The following is an 18,736-nucleotide window of genomic DNA, read 5'->3' as shown; positions in this document are numbered from 1 at the left end:
TTACAAAGATTGAGTTGATTTCCTATCTACTTCTTCATTGCTTTCAAGTTTGATTTTTGGTTTCTTTTAATTGATTTACCAAAGAGAGAGAGAGAGAGAGGTGCTTGAATGGGTTGTTGGAGAGTGGAGACGATGGAGAGATAGAATATTCATTTTCTAAAAAATAATTCACTTTCTCGTTAAAATACACGAATTTTTTAAATCATTCAAATATTCGGATTTATTGAAAAAACAAAAAAACAAAATTGCAAATAAAATGACAAATTGCTATCTAGGGCACAATGCAATATTTCTAGACAAAATTACTTAAGGGACCCTTGCGAAGGGACTTCTTTCTAAATAGTCCCTAAAATTTTGGCGATAGCTTGGCACGACATTTAGTGAACTTTTCTTTTCTAAATGGTCCTTCATTATTAGAGGTGCACATGGTTCGGTTTGGTTCAAGTTGGGGGTAAAATTGGAATCGAATCGAACTTGATCAGTTCTACAAATTTGGAATCGGAACTGAACTGACTACCCTCTAGAACCAAACCAACTCAAGCCAATCTTAATTCAGTTTGGCTCGGATTGATTCTTGGATCTCCTAAACATAGATATCAAGACACCAATTATCAAATTTTATGACTAAAAAACTTATGACCATCAATGATTTCAATCAAAAGGCGCAACAAAGATAATGACATTGGCAATATATATATATATATATAATGAATTTGGTTCTGTTCTAGGATTTCTTGAATTGAGAACCGAATTGAATCAATCAATTTTCAAAATTGTAATTTATAGCTGAACCAACGATCTAAAAAATCGAACCAAACCAATTTCACATGCCTTGGTTCAGTTTGGCTTGATCTAATGTGCACCCTACTCATTATCGAGGAACTCATCGTTTTTTTATTTACTGCCTAGTTCACCACTTTTATTTATTGTTGAACTCAACCCTTTTTATTTACTGTCGAGTTCACAATTTTTACGGTCAAACTCACCAATATTTATTGTCCAGTTCACCACTTTTATTTATTGTTGAACTCGATGCTTTTTATTTACTGTCGCATTTACAATTTTTACTGTCGAACTCACTATTATTTATTGTCGAGTTCACTTTTTATTATTGTTGAGTTCATTATTTTTTAAATAAAAAATGGTGAACTTGACATTGGTAAAATCCCCCCATTTTCAAATTTCAAGTTTTTTTCGACTAAAATACATGGAAAGATCGACTAAACACTTGATATAACGATTTGTTTAGATGATTTCAACCCAAAAGAATCATTCTTGATCAAATTTCATCCAAAAATTAAGAAAAAAAAGTGAAATATATATATGTTTAAAATGTTTGAAAAACCCCTTGAAAATGACTTTTTCTTTCTTGTTAAATCCTTTTCGACGAAATGGAATCTCTGAAACTCGATTGAGATGTCAAAAATTAAAATTTTTTGGATGAAAATGATGAGTTTGAATGTTTAATGCATTCAATCATGAGAAATGTGAGAGATGAGGTCCATGAACTATTAAGAAAAGAAAATTTTGCTAAATAGACTATTAAGGAATCAGTCAAAACTTAGTGACTATTTCTCCCTTCACAAGGGTCCTTTAAGTAATTTTTCCATATTTCTATGAACTTGTTTTCCCATTTAAAAAAATATTAAAATTAGTATTAAAAATAGGGAACATGTACCTAATACCTTAAATTATGTGGTATACATCTGAAGAATTGTCGTACTACAAATTAATATTTGTCAATCTTTATGTCAAAATATGGAGTTTTTCCAGAGCTTGTGTTGTCTTAGATTTAGACATCCTGACACGTACCACCTATGTCACATATGTGAAGGTAACACTTGCAAGGTAGTTTTTTTTAATATAAGAATAAGAAAAACGCTGGAATGATACAATTGGAGAGACGCAAGAGTGACAAAAAATGATGTGATGGCGCGCACATAATTGTAGATGTTTTTTACTATCTCGCAGAATAGCATCTACGGTAATGTGCACGATACCACATCATGGTCACCTGTGTCTCTCCCTTTTGTGTCACCCCAGCACGACTCTAAAACTAATGGAAAATTTATTGGGGTATTATGATTGTTAAATAGTACCATTATGGGATCAGAACGGTTTGGATCTAAAACTTAATGTAATAGATCTGATAGCGGATCTAATTAAGTTATTAATCCGATCCATTTGACAGCCCCACTTGAAATCAGTGGATCACACTTGGTGCTCTTGGTCAATTGTCAATTGTCAATTTGGAAGGCTTACTGTAATTATTGTGCATTTTAAATGAGAAACCGAACCATTAAAAAGAAAAAGAAAAAAAAATTGCCGCCATAGAAGTCAAAGTCCTTAAAATGAATATTGATTCTTCTTCTATAATAAAATATATTTGATGCACATGAGATCTTGGCTTAGTGTCTTCCCTCACATTTATTGTTCAGCCGTGAAACCTGATTTATCAGTTTTTGTTCTTTTTCTATCCACATAGATAAAGTTTGTGAGTTATTCTTCTTCACTCCTCTCTTCGTGTAAGAAACATTTCATGGTTCAAAGTTTCTTTCTATTTTGACGAAACATTTTGATTTTAGCTGAGATCAAAATGAAATTGACTCTGGAACACATAATGTTTAGGATTATCTTAAAATATGTCAGTCTCAATCGTCTTTATTTTTCTTCTAATCAAAATATTACCACACAATAATTTTTCCCTACTTACCTAATATATATATATATATGTGATTTATGAGGTATTACAGTTAATCGGAGGATTTGGACGAGATATGGTGTTTTAAGAGACCAGTTGCCTCGCCCCTACTAATCAGTCCAACAAGTCAGAAACCTTGTCATTAAAAAAGAAAAAACCTCAAAATGATATTTTAAACCTTTAAAAGATCATCTCACTATCAAATTTTATCTAAAGTCATATAGATCCAAAATCTCTTTTGAAAAAAAGCTAAGAACAGTGTCCACTGATTAAGCTGTCCATGTAGACAAATATATCCTCCTATTTGATAAATTAATAGTAGTTACTACCATATTAGCACATGATATTTTGGGAGTACCTAAAGTTTGTCTTGTACCCACAAATATAATATGGAGTAGGTATACTGCTACTCGATACTTCTCTTTGGTGTTTGCTCTTTATCTACATCACATCATAAGTAGGTATTATGAGGTCATTATGTTCTACGAGTTCCATGTGTAAAGCCCAATGATCATTTGTTCTCTATTTTCAGAAAAAATAATTTCAAATGCAATTCATTTAATTTCTTTCAATTTGAATCTACCAATTTTTGAGTCAACTCAGTCGATCAAAATCATATATGTAAATAAGACTTAATAAGGTGGATATATATAGGGACATGTTTGGCAGCCCACACTAGGGAGACCACATTGAAAGTCAAAATTTATCTTATATGGGTTAAAAGTTTCGAATTAGCTGATGTTTTGTGATGATGATCTCTATAGTGAGGAGATCATTCTCACAAAAAATTAGTCAAATCTGAAACTTTTAACCCCACCAAAAGTAGTATACAAAGTTAAAGAATTGTTGACCGTTGATTTTTATCTTTAATTTGTAAGTCACTTTTGATGAAGTTAGAAGTTTCAGAATGTGCTGATTTTTCGCGAGGAAGATTTCCTTACCACACCGAAACTTTTAACTCATATAAGATAAATTTTGGATTCCAATATAATCTCCATAATATATATAGGGGAATACTAATGTCCAATATCTCATGGGAATTTTAACATTTTCCGTCACATTCTTTTTCTAATAATGCCTTTACCCATTTTGTTTTTTTAGTGAAAAAGACAAGAGTATGTTAGTCTTTTACATAATAAATACTAAAGGCATTTTAATTACATTCTTTATAGTAAATGCTTTGAGCAACATAATAAATATTTTTATTGAATGTATAATAAATGCATTTATTAGGTAAAAGATTAATATACCTTTGTCTTTTTCTCTAAAAGACAAAATGGATAATAATGTATTATTGAAAAAAGATGTGGCAGAGTATGCTAACATCCTCATGAGGTATTGGATGTTAGCATTCCTCATATATATATATATAAGTTTGGTTGGATTGCCAAAGTGTTGGACAAAATGTTTTGTCCGTTGGATCTGTGAAGATCCAATCAAAGAGATTGTTTAAGACCATGGGATTGTATTCAATTTTTTTCAAAATTAAAAACACCTCCCTGTGTTTAAACAACCCCAAATCAAACTTCTTCACTATATTCTCTAATCCTAACCTTTCCCTTCTTGCAATTTTTGCTCTCCATGCACCATTGTCTTCATTTTAGGCGACGACAAAGGTTATGATGACCATAAACCCTCACATCACAGCTCGTCTTCACTATCCTCCTCTGCATTCTCTAACCCTAACACTCTCCTTCTCTACTCATAAAATTCATCTCAAGTGACAATCGTGACTTAGGTGAATGCAACGACGAAGTTCAACACAACCAAGGAATGGGTCACAATTTTGTTTATGTGATTAGGCATTTATGACGATGTTATTTGTATTATTTTTCTGTGCAAGTATTTAAAGAGATGAAAATGAAACCCGTAATCTATTGTTACTTGGGTTCATTGGGTGTTGTAGAAACCAATACACCCACATTAGGTCTTTATTGGTTGGATATTTAATACTTTGTAAGATTTTGATTAATGGAAATTCTTTTATGGAGTTTACTACATAAATGCTAAATTAGGAACAACTTGGAACTTCTCGATCTCTTGTAAATTTTCTTTTCTCGGGTTTGAATCATGCTGACATGTTCAACATCTAATATTTCATGTTGGCTCTTGATTCATTTATTTGTTAATTCTTAAGTGTTTGTAAGAATAATTACTTACAAAAAAATAATAATTACAAATGCAGTGTAATTTGTAGAAATCTTGAATTGGTGGGTGCATTTTTTTTTTTTTTATGTTTTATTTTTATAGATAAAAGTGAAATTTTATTAATAAGAAGAAAGAAACAATAAGAGGAGAATACAAATAAATGAGCAGCTTACAGATGAGGCTATAAGGATCCTAATCTCAATCAATTTACAACTTTTGCAGTCGTTGAGTGGTTCATCATCGATATGAAATATGAATATAATTAAACAAAAATTGAATGAGTGAAGACGAGTTGTGATGTGGGGGTGTATGGTCACTTGAACCTTCGTCGTCGTTTGAGCGTTGTTGCCTGAGATGAAGACGGTGGTAAGTGGAGAACATAAATCACAGAAAAGGAAGAGGTTAGGGTTGGAGAAGAAATTGAGGTGAGGGGGTTTGGTTTGGGGTTGTTTAAAATAAGGGGTGTTTATAATTTTGAAAAAGTTTTTAAGTACATTCACATGATCTGTGGTCTTAAACGATCCCCATCGTTGGATGTTCATAGATTTGATGGACATGACATTTTATCTAGCACTTTGGGGTTAAAAGAGATAAATATAATAAAATTAGATGGTATCATTGAAAAAGAGGGGAGAAGAGGAAATGCAATAAAGTGGAATATATAGGCTAAGGTTGCAACTTGAGCAGGCAAAACCCAAACTTGATGGATTGAACCCGACCTTGATTCATGTCTAGGCATAGTTAGCTTGGGTTCGACCAACAAAAAAAATGCCCGACTCAAATTGGGTTTGGCAAGGGCATAGTTATCGACCAACCCGATTTGCCCGAACTTGAACTTATATGATTATAATTTACAAAAAAATTCTTACCTTAGTTTCTTTCACACTCATAAAATCATATTTCAATATGTATGCTTTTGTTTATCTATATATTCAAATTAATATGTGATTATTTTCATTAGATAAATAATCATCTTTGTTATTAATGCTTTGTTTTAAATGTAATTCTATATTATCATACAATGATTATATTACAACTTGAAATATATTTTTTTCTTGAAAATTATGATTATTAATAAAAATGATTACTTTAGTTAATCTTATTATTTTTTTCTTTAAATTAGCTTATAATTTTATGTATATAAACTTTTGAAACATATTTTTAAGGAAAAAAATTATAAATTTTAAGTTCTTTTACACACCACTTATCTTTATATGAACCCTTACTAGTACTAAATTACCTAGTATTAATGATGAATATATTAATCGGAATTACCAAACCAACTCGACTTGGGTAGGGTCGGGTTGGGCAAGGGCGCGGGTTGGTGTTTGCCAAGTTTGGGTTGGCACGGGCTAATCCTCAATCCGACTGAGTTGTAGTCCTATTGTAGACCTCATTCCTTTATCTCCATCTTTATACCCCACAAATTTATAATAAAATGAAGTTCATTGTTATGTTTTATTATATATACTAGTTCGATGGGATGTTAAATAATTAAATAGGTTAAAGAGATAAAAGAAAAAATATAGTAAAGTTAAAGGGATAAAGAATAAATGCAATAAAGTCGACCTCACAAAATTGTAGCTCAATGGATGTTGTTGTCACGACCTTGTCGATGAGCCATTGGCTAGGCATGGAAAGGGCTACAGAGATCACATAGTCGAATTGGTACCGTCAATGTTGCGCGGTGGAATGACAGGGAAGAGTGTGAAAGTTAGTCCTACATCGGATATGAAAACGTTCAAATCCTGCTCTATAAGGATAAATCGGATCCTATATAGTACAATATATTTTAAAGTCGTGTGGGCTTCGGTTTAAAGCAAACAATATTGTATTATAGTGGACTTGGGACATAACAAATGGTATCAAAGTCGATGGCGATTCTTCCTGTTTGGTGGGAAGGTTGTCCCGGCCTCGTTGATGCATCATTGGCTGTACATGAAAAGGACTGCGGAGACCGCATGGTCGAAGTGGATCCATCATATTGTGGGGTGGAATGGTTGGGATAAGTATGAAACTTAATCCCACATTAGATATGAAAATGTTCAGATCTTGGTTTATAAAGACAAATCAGACTCTACATTGTAAAATGCGTTTTAAAACCGTACAGACTTTGGTGTAAAGCGGACAATATTGTATTATTGTGAATTTAGGACGTTACAAATGATATCAGAACCGAGGACGACCTCATCGATACGTCATTGGTTGGATGTGGAAAGAACTGTGGAGACTGCATGGTTGAAGTGGAGCCGTCATGTTGTGAGGTAGAATAACAGGGAGGAGTGTGAAACTTAATCCCACATCAAACATGAGAGGGTTCAGATCCCTGGTCTATAGGGATAAATCAGATCCTAAATAATACAATCCATTTTAAAGTCATACGGGCTTCGACCAAAAACATGTAATATTGTATTATTGTGAGCTTGGGACGTAACAGTTGATTCTCATATCATTGTAGCAATGATGAGATGTTTGTCTCCTACAAAATTGTAGTAATTGTATCGTACAATTATTTTTTTTATTTGACACTAGAGTTTGGACATCTTCATTGGTGTTAAGAGGGTAAAAACTAAAAAATAATAAAGTTGGAGTGGTATTTTAAAAATCTTTGAGGTTAAGGGATAAAGTTAAAAAATAATAGGTTAAAAAAGAGAAATAGTAAAATTCAAGGGGCATAGAAGTTTCAGAAAATCAACTCATTCTAAAACTTCTAACCAATTTACAAGTTGAACAATCGTGGATCGGTAATTTGTAAACCACTTTTGATGAGTTTGAAGTTTTAGAATGAACTGATTTTTTGTTAGGGCGATATTCTCACCATAGAGATTATCTTCATAAAAAATCAGCCCATTCCAAATCTTTTAGCTATATAGTTAAAACTTTGGCTCCCAATCTCGGCTTCAGAACGTTGCGCACACACACATTTATCTCTTTTGAAGTAATTATTGGAACTATTCTTCAAATTTAGCATTGTCAATTGTTTGATTTGGACTTGTGGTAAAAATAATTGATAAAGGAGAAAATTTTAGGCACCACTTTACCAAAATGTTTGAAAAAAAATATCATAAGATGATAGGCTATTGAAATTTAAACCATAGGTCGTCAAGTATGACAATTCATAAATCAAGATTTGGATCTTGAGAAGTTTGGAAGGATATTGGGGAATAACAATCATGGTATCAAAATGATAATAATCATCATTGAAGATCAATCCAATCTAACATAACTAATTATATGATAATTTGACTTAAAATAATGGTATAAACTTTGGTCCTGAGTTTTTAAATTCAAGTACACTAAATGGATTAGAATTTGTGACTATGACCTCCAAGATACAAATACTTTACTAATGGGCTGGATTTTGTAACCTGATATCCATAATAATCCCTCAAGTGGGAATGCAAATATGGAGCTCATGTCAGACAATCCAACCATACTCATATTACTCAACATCATTTAAATTTTTTTTTACCAAGTTGAACAACATCAACATTTGATTTGAATTAAGAATTAATTGACATTTGAACATTTCAGATATTTTAATTAATTAATTAAGTAAATGATCTATGGCTTTTAAAATAGAGTAATTTAGTGGATCCCATACTAAATTGGTGATATTAGATCAGGTTTACCTCTTGTCTAAAAGTCAAGGCCCTTTCTTTATGAATTAATGGTGAAAATTTGATATTATTCAAATTCTTATTCATTAATTTAAGTTTTGAAGGGTATTTTGAAAATAAGAAGAGAGTGGTGACATCGATTCTCACATTGCTGATGTGGAGGTGCACACATAGCCATAGATGCTTTTCACTTGTATCTCAATAAAAAGCATTTATGGTTCCATTCGTACATACATCCACGTCAGCAATGTGAGAATTGATGTCAATTTTAATGTTTAGTATTTTTCATAAAAAAATTCATAATTTCAGCATAAATTCATCACCAAATAGGAAAGTTGACTTCAATTTGCAAGGGTAAACCTAATATCATCAATTTTGCAGGGTAATTGTCTAAATTGCCCTTTAGAATAGAGAACTGCTATTGGCATCTCAAAGAAGTTTACTTATTAAACCCTAATTAAAAATAAAGAAAATAAGTGAATGGCGGTGAATAAGTAAAAGTTGGTGTATTTTAATCTTTGTCAATTTTGTATTGTTGAGATTATAATTTGAGCCAAAACCTTTGTAATGTTTGAAGAAGTGTATTTTAATCTTAAATTGGGGTGTGATAAATAATTTAAGGGGTAATAAGTACAAGTTTAGGTGACAATAGTAGCTCTATTAAAATATCATTGCAATTGCAATTTGGATTGCCAATTAAATGGGTCAGACCCATTATCCATTCCGATGATATTGAATTTTGAGTTGGATTTTTGGATATGACAAAAAGACCTAATAAAAAACCGATCCAAATAATATTATTGGATCAGGTCCGGACCCAATGAGAGTGTCAATTGGAAGACTGATCCATGACACACTAATTGTTAGTCTAGTCTAACAGTGAATGCGTGCACGGATCAACAACCTCAAAAGGATAATAATATAACAATTAACAAGTGGGTCCATTAAGATATCATTGCTCTCAGAACATGTGCACCTATAGATAGGTTTCGTGGACTTTTATTTATCTTATTAAATTAAAATATATAAAGGGAAAATGTTATTTTATAGGGTCACGAATCTTGGTTAGTGTTTCACTAAAATACCATTTTTTTTTTTTTTAAATATTCAAGATCTCTTGACTTCAATCTTTGTTTTATGACCAACCAAAATGATGGAAATGCCCTTCTCGTGTTTACTCTCTCGAGAGTTGCACTTCTCAATGTTGATAGTGAGAATTGATTACAAGTCATGCTTATGATTACTAGTGAGAATTCACCCTATTGTAACAAAAATCTTTAATTCTAGAACTTTATCAATTTAAATTGTGCTTGAATTGGATAATGTAGATCCTCCTAGAGGTTTTATGACCAACCAAGATCGAGTAGTGCAGATCCAAGTGCCACTAATGTAAATTCTCTATTTATTTTTTGGGTGATAAAAGATGTTTGTAGAAGTGGTTTGAATTTTTATTTATTTTCATGACCATCATTTGTTTTCTTATTTTTGATTTTAGGGTGAGTTATCCAACTTTAACTTAATAGAAAGCTACAACTCTCACCTAAGGCTTAAGCGAAGAATTAAAGAGTCACAACTTTTTGAAGGTGAACGTTACAACCACGTGATGATATATGATAATATAATGATTTTGTGATTGATTGATTGATTGTCAACTTTCGCTATCCAACTCTCTTCTTTCAAATTAACAATCTTCAACTATTTTAGTAAGAGGTTAAGATGAAGGCATTTATGTCATTTCCGATGTATATTTTATGAAAGACTTAAGTCAAGGGGTATGTCATCAATATATAAACTCAAAGAGAATCAATAATTTTCATCAAAACGTCAAATTGAAGAAATATATAAATTAGAGGTGTTTAAAAATAGTGTAATGATTTTCTAATTCAACTCTGACAATCTAACTCAAAAATTCACTGGCATGACATGTGCAAAAATCGTAAATTTCTTGGGATATATAATTGCATATTTCTATAAAAAATGTGCAATTGTGTATCGAGAAAAAATTTACGATTCTTGCACATGCCACGTCAATAAATTTTTGAGTTATTTTATCAAGATAAGATGAAGGATTGTGTGTCCAATAACGTAATATCGATAATATTAGTTTAAGTTGATGGGGACAAGGGCAGGCAATAATGTTGTGTACAACTAGTTTTTGTCTTATTTTTTAAACTTTATTTCCTTGAGGAATCTCTCTCTCTTTCTCATTTTGGTGGTAGGTGAGTAAGGCGGCTCTAGATAATTATCTTAATTTTTTTTTTCTCATGGGTTTCTGTTAGGATTTACGAGTCAAAACATTAGGACTTGAAATACAAGTCATTGACTAAGAAAGATTCGCAAAAGAAAAGAAAAAAGAAAAAAAGAAAGAAGCATGAATCTATATAATTGTTGAGAATTAATTATAAAATAAATCAGGAGCACAATCATGATTTTATTTATTGAGATTTGCAAAATTGAGGGTAAAATTATTATTTTATTTTACTCATATGAATAATTTCAATAAATGTTATTATCCTTATTGGGTCCCTTTTCCTTAAAGTTTAAACCCTCTAGTTTTTAATCAAAGTTATTATGGAAAAAAAAATCAATTTCGTCCTTTATTTTAATCAAAGAAATTCTATTGCCGCACCAACTTTTGCTAACACCTCCCCAATTCATCTGTAGTCACAAAAGCTTTAATAATTCATCTTGGAGTGGCATTAGTAAAAGTTGGTGTGACAATGAAAGCTCTCTTTTAAGTATCTTATCTTTTATTTGAAATGAATTTAGTTTTATATTATTTAATAATAAGAGAAGTGTTTCCAAGCTTTTATCTTGTTATTCACTCTCATTTTTTTTTACTGATTTTAGGAGAAATGAAACTATGTGGTTAGATAGTTAGAAATTAAAGTCTTCGCATTCTTGTTCACGTGCCCACGTGCATAGTATGCTTATAAGGTACACTTCATTTTTATACGTAGTGTATGGATCAATCGTGAAGGGCTTGAGAAATATTTTTTATTTACTACTTGTTAGATCTTACGACAAGATTGTAGTCTTTTGACATTGTGAGTGTATGCGTATGGTGATAAACTAAGGTGTGTGGGGGACCCAAAATGGCACATGAATGCCTTGGTGTGTGTAAAGACTTCATCATTTGATTGAGTTGACACTAAGATCATCTATATAGTAAAATAGGATGGTTATCGCCTCTTTTTATCCTCTCTCATAAAAAGGGATAAGATTTAATTTTGCCACAAATGTCAATTTTATTTTTCTCCATTTTTAAGAATATTGCTTCAACATTATTAACTTTCCTTCTCTATCCTCTTTTTACAAGAATACCTTTCATCTTCTCCCCCTTTTGCTATAATACTCCTTTAATTTTATTTTTTTTCCTCTTCTACCCCCTTAACATGATCTTCATATTGATAGTAATGAAATAATGTAACTCTTCAAGTTGATCGTTATTCATACAATATGATTTTTGAGTGTATGATCGTGAATTTTATTATATTATCTTGTTTAAAAAGTATTTTACAACCAAATCCTCATAAAAATGATTTTCTCCTTGAAACTAAAAAATCGTAATGTTATTCTCTCACAATTACTCTCAACCTCTCAAAAATTATTATTATTATTATTATTATTATTTTGCCATTTTCTAAACCTACTCAATTTTCTAAGAAAATTTATTTTATAATATAATCATTTTCTCAAAATTTCAGATACCCTCACAGAAAATGTGACAATCTCATAAATTGTTGGGTGGGTCTATTTGCACACACTAAAATGACTCATTTCACCCACTTGCTTGTTATACCCACCTTAACTTTAAAATATCCCTTTGCACACACCTTATAATCTCTATTGCATACTGCACACACCTAAATGCACCAAACCATTTCTTCATCTCTTCTTTTCTCTCTTTGTCTCTTTGTCTGTCTCTCTTTCATTTATTTTTTTTCTTCTTTGCATCTTGAAAGATTTCAATGAGGATTTTAAATTTTGATCTTACGTTTTTTTTCTTATCCTAATATTTTCAATCGAATTGAAACAATTTAAATGAGAAAGTTCTAATCGGTAGGTACTTACTGAATCAATTTTACAATGGTCGGTAGAAAGTTTTGTTCAATAGGTATTTATCGAATCTGTTTAATAATATTTTGTAGATACTACCGAATTTGCTAAAATAAATTCGATCTGAATTTACCAAATAAAATTATTAAAATATCTTCGAGTTCTTCGATTCAAAATCGTCATTTGAGGTTTTAATAGTGATTTTTTTAATATTCTTTAATGATTATTTACAATAATAATAATAATAAATAAAAAAAATAAGATAACTTGAAAAAAAAATTTAAAACCTAATCTCCATTGATTCAATCTCTTCAATCTCTTACAAAACTCAAAAGGAGATGACTAATAATAATATAAATGATAAGAAGAAGAAGAGGAGGAGGATGAGGAGAAATGAAGGAAGAAGAAGTTGGTTTTGGATTTTTTATTCAATAGGTGATAGTGTGTACAACTATAAAAAATCAAGGGTAAAATGATAATTTGATTTCTTTTTAACAAAAGTCACTTAAGTGGGTGCAATGAGCCATATCCATGTGTGCAAGTAGACCAACTCTAAATTATTTCAGTAGATAGTAGAGCTTGACAGCTATTGAGCTATCACAGTTGTAGTGGGAACTATAATTGTACTTTAATTTTTTAATTTTTTAATTTTTAAAGTAAATTATAATATGATATAAATAATAAAGTATTTCAACTTAAAAAGAAAAAAAAATACACAATTTGAAACCATAAAATGAAACCAAAATTATAACTGGGCGGCCGACATTGGCGGTATTAAGTAATGCAACTTAATAGTGTGTGGCATAACAACGTTATTATAGCTGCCATTATTAAACAGAAAAAAATATTCCACTTGTAATAGAATATAAAATTTTCCCACCAGAGAAATATAATTAAAATATATATTAAAAGAAGAAATATTTTCTAAACGTGATTGAAATAAATGTTGACTTTTCAAACTGCAAATTCAAGGTGGATATCTTATCTAATTAGGAGTTTTAAACCTCGACTTCGACTGACTCCAATGTCCACCGAGTTGTCAACTTGATAATTCACGAGTTGATTTGGATGAATCAAATAAATATATTAATTCTATAATTGTTTCTAAAAATTTAGTATTTAAAATAAATACAAATATTTATGATTTGTTCTTATATAAAAAAAAATTATGAATAATCAAATAACTCCATCAAATTTTTGGCCCGACTTAATGTATTTTTAAATGATTTGACAGTGTTTTGAATTGACCCGACAAGTTTTAAAAGTATGATCAAGAGGTGAAATGTTAGCAGGTTCACTGTAATGGAAAAATAATTGATTAAGATGTGGAAATGTTACTAAACCTTAATGTCTAAAGAAAAGTCAACAATGAGAAGTTAGTTTATAAATTCTTGGCAGCTATCTCCCATTTATCACATATGCTTTTTTACAATCAAAATCAAATTAGGCAATGGTCCCAAAAAAAAAAAAAAAAAAAGGCACTTTAAAACACTGAATTTGGGCCACTTTTGAACTTTAGAAATCCGCTTGGAGAGCCACTTGCAAGTAGTCGAGTTTACTCGACTCGTTTGAATTCTGGGTTGACTCTTTACTTAATCAAGCTCAATACAGCCACTTGATCCTAGTTATATAAAAAACTCGATGAGCTATATTAGAAACTTATACTGTTTCATAAAACAAATAGAAAAGGAATATAATTTTAAATATTAAAATATTAATATATATATATATATATTTGACTCATTTGAGTTAACTCAACTTGAAGGAATAGAGTAGAGCTTTCAAATTTGAAAACGTTGGTCCATACTGACAGCTCCTCCATTGACATGTTTTTTTCACCTGCTACATGTTTGATTGAGAAAGACTAGAAACTTAATTCAAGTACTTTGGGGCCATCTTTCCATTAAATTTCCTAACAAGGGGAAAGCTTTCTATCCAAGCAATGATAACCCTTCAAAACCTTGCACATGAGAGACCAAGTCATAAATTACCTACATACCTATACAGCTTTGTATTAAAAATTCCCTATTAGTTGTTAACTTTGGTACTTAATTAGTACTACAAATAGACAAACTCCACCCCCTCCATATATTCACCAACATCTCTTCTACTAAACACAAAAGCCAATATCCATCCATCCTTCACATTCAACACAACATGGCTCCTTACAAAAGATATGGATACCCTTACTATTCTCCACCACCTCCATCCCCACCACCACCATCTCCTCCTCCTCCCCCTAAGCCAGAATGTCCACCACCACCACCACCACCATCTCCTCCACCGCCCAAACCAGAATGCCCACCACCCCCTCCACCACCCAAACCAGAATGCCCACCACCCCCTCCTCCCCCTAAACCTTCATGTCCTCCAACACCACCTCATGGTGCACCACCACCAGAACATCATCACCACCACCACCACCCACCAAAACCATCTCACGGTGCACCTCCACCGGAATACCCCCACCCACCAAAACCATCTCATGGTGCACCACCACCAGAACATCACCACCACCCACCAAAACCATCTCATGGTGCACCTCCACCAGAATACTCCCACCCACCAAAACCATCTCATGGTGCACCTCCACCAGAATACACTCACCCACCAAAACCATCTCATGGTGCACCTCCACCAGAATACCCCCACCCACCAAAACCATCTCATGGTGCACCCCCACCTGAATACCCCCACCCACCATCTCACTCAGTCCCACCCCCATCTCCATCTGTAACACCTCATCCTCCTCATTCGGGTCCGACACCACCGACGTATGGGCCGACACCACCTACTTACCCAGCCACACCTCCATCTTCATATGGTCCAAATACACCACCTAAATCTGCACCACCACCAAAACCCATTAGTCCATTATCTCCACCAATCTATCCAACAACACCACCAACTTACTCAGCTACACCTCCATATCCTCAAATTGTTTCATCACCACCACCATTCTCACCACCCTCAGGAGGAGGAGGAAACAATCATACAACAGTCATAGCCTTGTGTGTCTCATTAGGTGGTGCTTTCCTCCTAGGTTTACTTGCAGTTGCACTGTTTTGTTTCATTAAGAAGAAGAAGAAGAAGCCTGAAGCACCTGTATATGCACCTCATCCTCATGCAGAGGAACATGTGAGGGTCCATGAATCCATTGCACCTGGTCCTCATAGTATACAAACAGTGTTTCTCTCACTTAATGAAGATGTCCATGTTCAACAAGGATTCAGTAACAATGAAATGGTTGGTGAAGATGGTGTTGGTGGTGATGGTGGAAGACTGTATGGTTATAGGGGTGGGAATATTAATGGTTCTTCTTCAATTGATGCAAGGGTACCATCTTTTGGTTCAAGACATCATCTTCTTGATCAAAAGTCCTAATAATTACAGGTTATTTGGAGCTCCCTTGAAAAGCTATATGTTTGATTCTCTCTTTTACACAGTTGGACTTTGTTTTCTTGAACCAACATTGTGAGATTCGTTATTGTTTTTTCTTTATGTTATCTTCAACATGGGTGTAGTGTGGTTTGTTTCCACTTCATTTTTTTCATGTGTAAATGCATTGTCATGACGTATTATTCCAGCTGTGTTGACTGGGATACTCAATTATGTTCGTTGAAATAAAATTATTGGATCCTTGTGTTTGTGTCAAGACTTACCTTTCAGTGATAATTTTGTTAAAATTAGTTTACTAAGGGTCTGTTTTATTTTACATGAAACTGGATGGGAAAATGAATTTTCTTAGAAAAATATTATTATTGGTGTTTGTTCATGTTCCCCATCCCATCGGGCGGGGAAAATAATTTTTCCTACTACAAATGTTGTTCTCTCTGGACTCAACTTAAGAAAAGGGGCTTTTATTTTTTTATTTTTTATGTAGAAAAGAAAAAAATAATAATAATTAAAAATTGACAGTTCTATATAATATCTTATAGGAATAGAAATAGCCCATCTTACTATTATATTTACATTACATGAAATATAACAAATTCATAAATATATATTATAAAAATAAATCAATATTTTCAAATGAATGCATCTATCTATGTTTTCGTTCTCTACAAAAATATTATGTATAACCGAATAACTTGATAGAGTTTCTGACTTAACTAGTTGCATTTTCGATATAAAAGGCGAATTGGTTTCAAGAATTGTGAGACCAAGTCACTTTGCAATCCAATCTAGTCAAGTCGACTTGGCCGGATTTGAAGTTGACTCAACGAGCTATCACACTAGATTAAAAACGATTACTTTTTTATGCTTTACTAAGTGCAGTTAAGCGGTGGAATTCATTTTTCTAAGAAATTCATAATCTATTGAATTTTGTTCCCCTACAATCAAATGACCTTGAATGAAATTCGAATTCCATGGGAAGATGATCATGGTAAAATAAATTATGTGAAAAAAAATTAAATCCACTAGAAAAAAAATCATTTTCCCGCCCATTTTTTGATTCGTAATCATACAGACTTTAGGGCAAGTTCAATCAGTTGGTGAGAACATGGCCTTAACAAAAATATTTTGTATGTGTAAGAAATCCATATGAGGCATTAAAACAAATAATTGTTTTGGAATCTTATCAATTCAAGCATGTATTGAGTGACTGATTAAAAATTTATTTAACAAGTGCAAACAAATATCCAGAATTCCAGATCTAATCTAATATTAATCTAATGCTAGTTAATTAATGATTAATTCTCTCTCTCTCTCTCTCTCTCTCTCTCTCTCTCTCTGCGTTGCGTTGATTGGCTCAAGATCCAATCTGGTCAAACCTAAATATAAATATATACTTTTTTTTTTTTTTTTAAGGAGCCTTTCCTTTTCTCAAAATCCATGGAAAGTTATTGGTCTTATCTGCACTCATACAAAGGGAGTACCCTAACAAAATACTAAATCTAGACTGTTTAAATTTAAAAATCAATGACCGTTGGTTTTCAAGATCTCTGATCGTGGTCTTAAAAAATCATTTTGTGGATTTTTCTATTTTTAAATCTGATTCATCATCCGAAAACTATAGGATTTGGATATTTTTGAGTTTTAAAGTGATTGAATCAGGACTGTTAAAAAATCAATATAGGGAAGTATAAGAAAAAAGTAATACAGAGGATTTGCTCTTTGGATCTTTCTAGATTCCAAATTTTTTTTTTCCACTTTCGTAAGCATCTATTATATTCCAATCGGCAAGTTTTCTACGGTAACCTTGAGTTAAATTACCTTTATATCCTTGGCATAAAAAAAATTCAAATGTATTATATGATGATCACATGATGAAGATGACAATGACGCCATGGGTGGCAATTAACTTAGTTGGTAAAGTCTTTGAGTGACGATATTAATGATCTAAGTTCAAATCTTGTCAGCACTGAGTTACTAATGACCTCATTAAAAATAGACTTATCAATAAATAAAGAGAGATTTATCCGATAGATCCAACCGTTGCATTTTTATTACAAAAACTCTCTTGAAGTTCTGACAACTCCAAGAAAACCTTATTTTATAAAGTTTATTACCAGCCAAACCTCACCTTCTTAAGAATTGTTACCTTGGAGTGGATTCTAACCAAAATCAATTGTTAGGGTTATAAAAGATAAAATTATAAGAATTTTGTAAAAAATTGAAAAAATAAATTTTCACTGTTGAATTGTGATTTTAAATTTGAAAATTCGGTAGTCATTCATTTTCAACACCTATCATCAAGCTCAAAAATGATTTTTATTTATGAATTTTTTTCTTTTGAAATTCATGAATTTTTTCATGAAATCTACAAATATGTGTTGTTAGATTGCTAATTTGATAATTCATGTGGGTCGACAGCCCTTAATAAGATTTGAAATCATAATAAACTAGTTATGGTAGCATGATTTATAAAGTAAGGTTTGTTGAAGTAACAAACTTGACAACGTAAGAGAGTTTTTTAAATAAAATTGGATTGGTCTGCTCGGTAAATCTCTCATAAATAAATAAATATGACAATGATGTCATGCTGATGATCATCATCCAAAATAAATCAATTGCATTTTTTCTTATGTCAAGGGTTTAAAGGTAATTTAACTCATAGTTGAGGTAGAGAATTTGTCGAATTGTATAATGGGTTGGAATCCGTTGACTGATGAAGGGTGACTAGTGGAAGAGAACATAGATCCCAACCTTGCAAACATGAAATCAATAGTTGGGATTTATATGTATCCAAATTACACAAATTCAA

General features: G+C 32.0%; 1 protein-coding gene across 2 annotated transcripts; it reads left to right on the top strand.

Annotated features, from left to right (window-relative positions):
- The first annotated feature begins 14,486 nt into the window (after positions 1-14,486).
- LOC147406599 (uncharacterized) lies at positions 14,487-16,183 on the top strand. Of its 2 annotated transcripts, XM_086434719.1 has the most exons (2): positions 14,488-14,803; positions 14,837-16,183. In XM_086434719.1, exons 1-2 carry the CDS (start codon positions 14,686-14,688, stop codon positions 15,910-15,912), a joined length of 1,194 nt encoding a protein of 397 aa, XP_086290845.1. In that variant the 5' UTR covers positions 14,488-14,685; the 3' UTR covers positions 15,913-16,183. The 2 variants fall into 2 exon arrangements, with proteins under 2 accessions (XP_086290844.1, XP_086290845.1); XM_086434718.1 differs by having other exon boundaries at positions 14,487-16,183.
- Positions 16,184-18,736: the final 2,553 nt, after the last annotated feature.

The sequence above is a fragment of the Akebia trifoliata genome, chromosome 3 (genome assembly GCF_017979445.1).
Source record: "Akebia trifoliata isolate Shusen 1 chromosome 3, ASM1797944v1, whole genome shotgun sequence".
Classification (NCBI taxonomy): domain Eukaryota; kingdom Viridiplantae; phylum Streptophyta; class Magnoliopsida; order Ranunculales; family Lardizabalaceae; genus Akebia; species Akebia trifoliata.
This window is presented reverse-complemented; position numbering and strand designations above follow the sequence as displayed.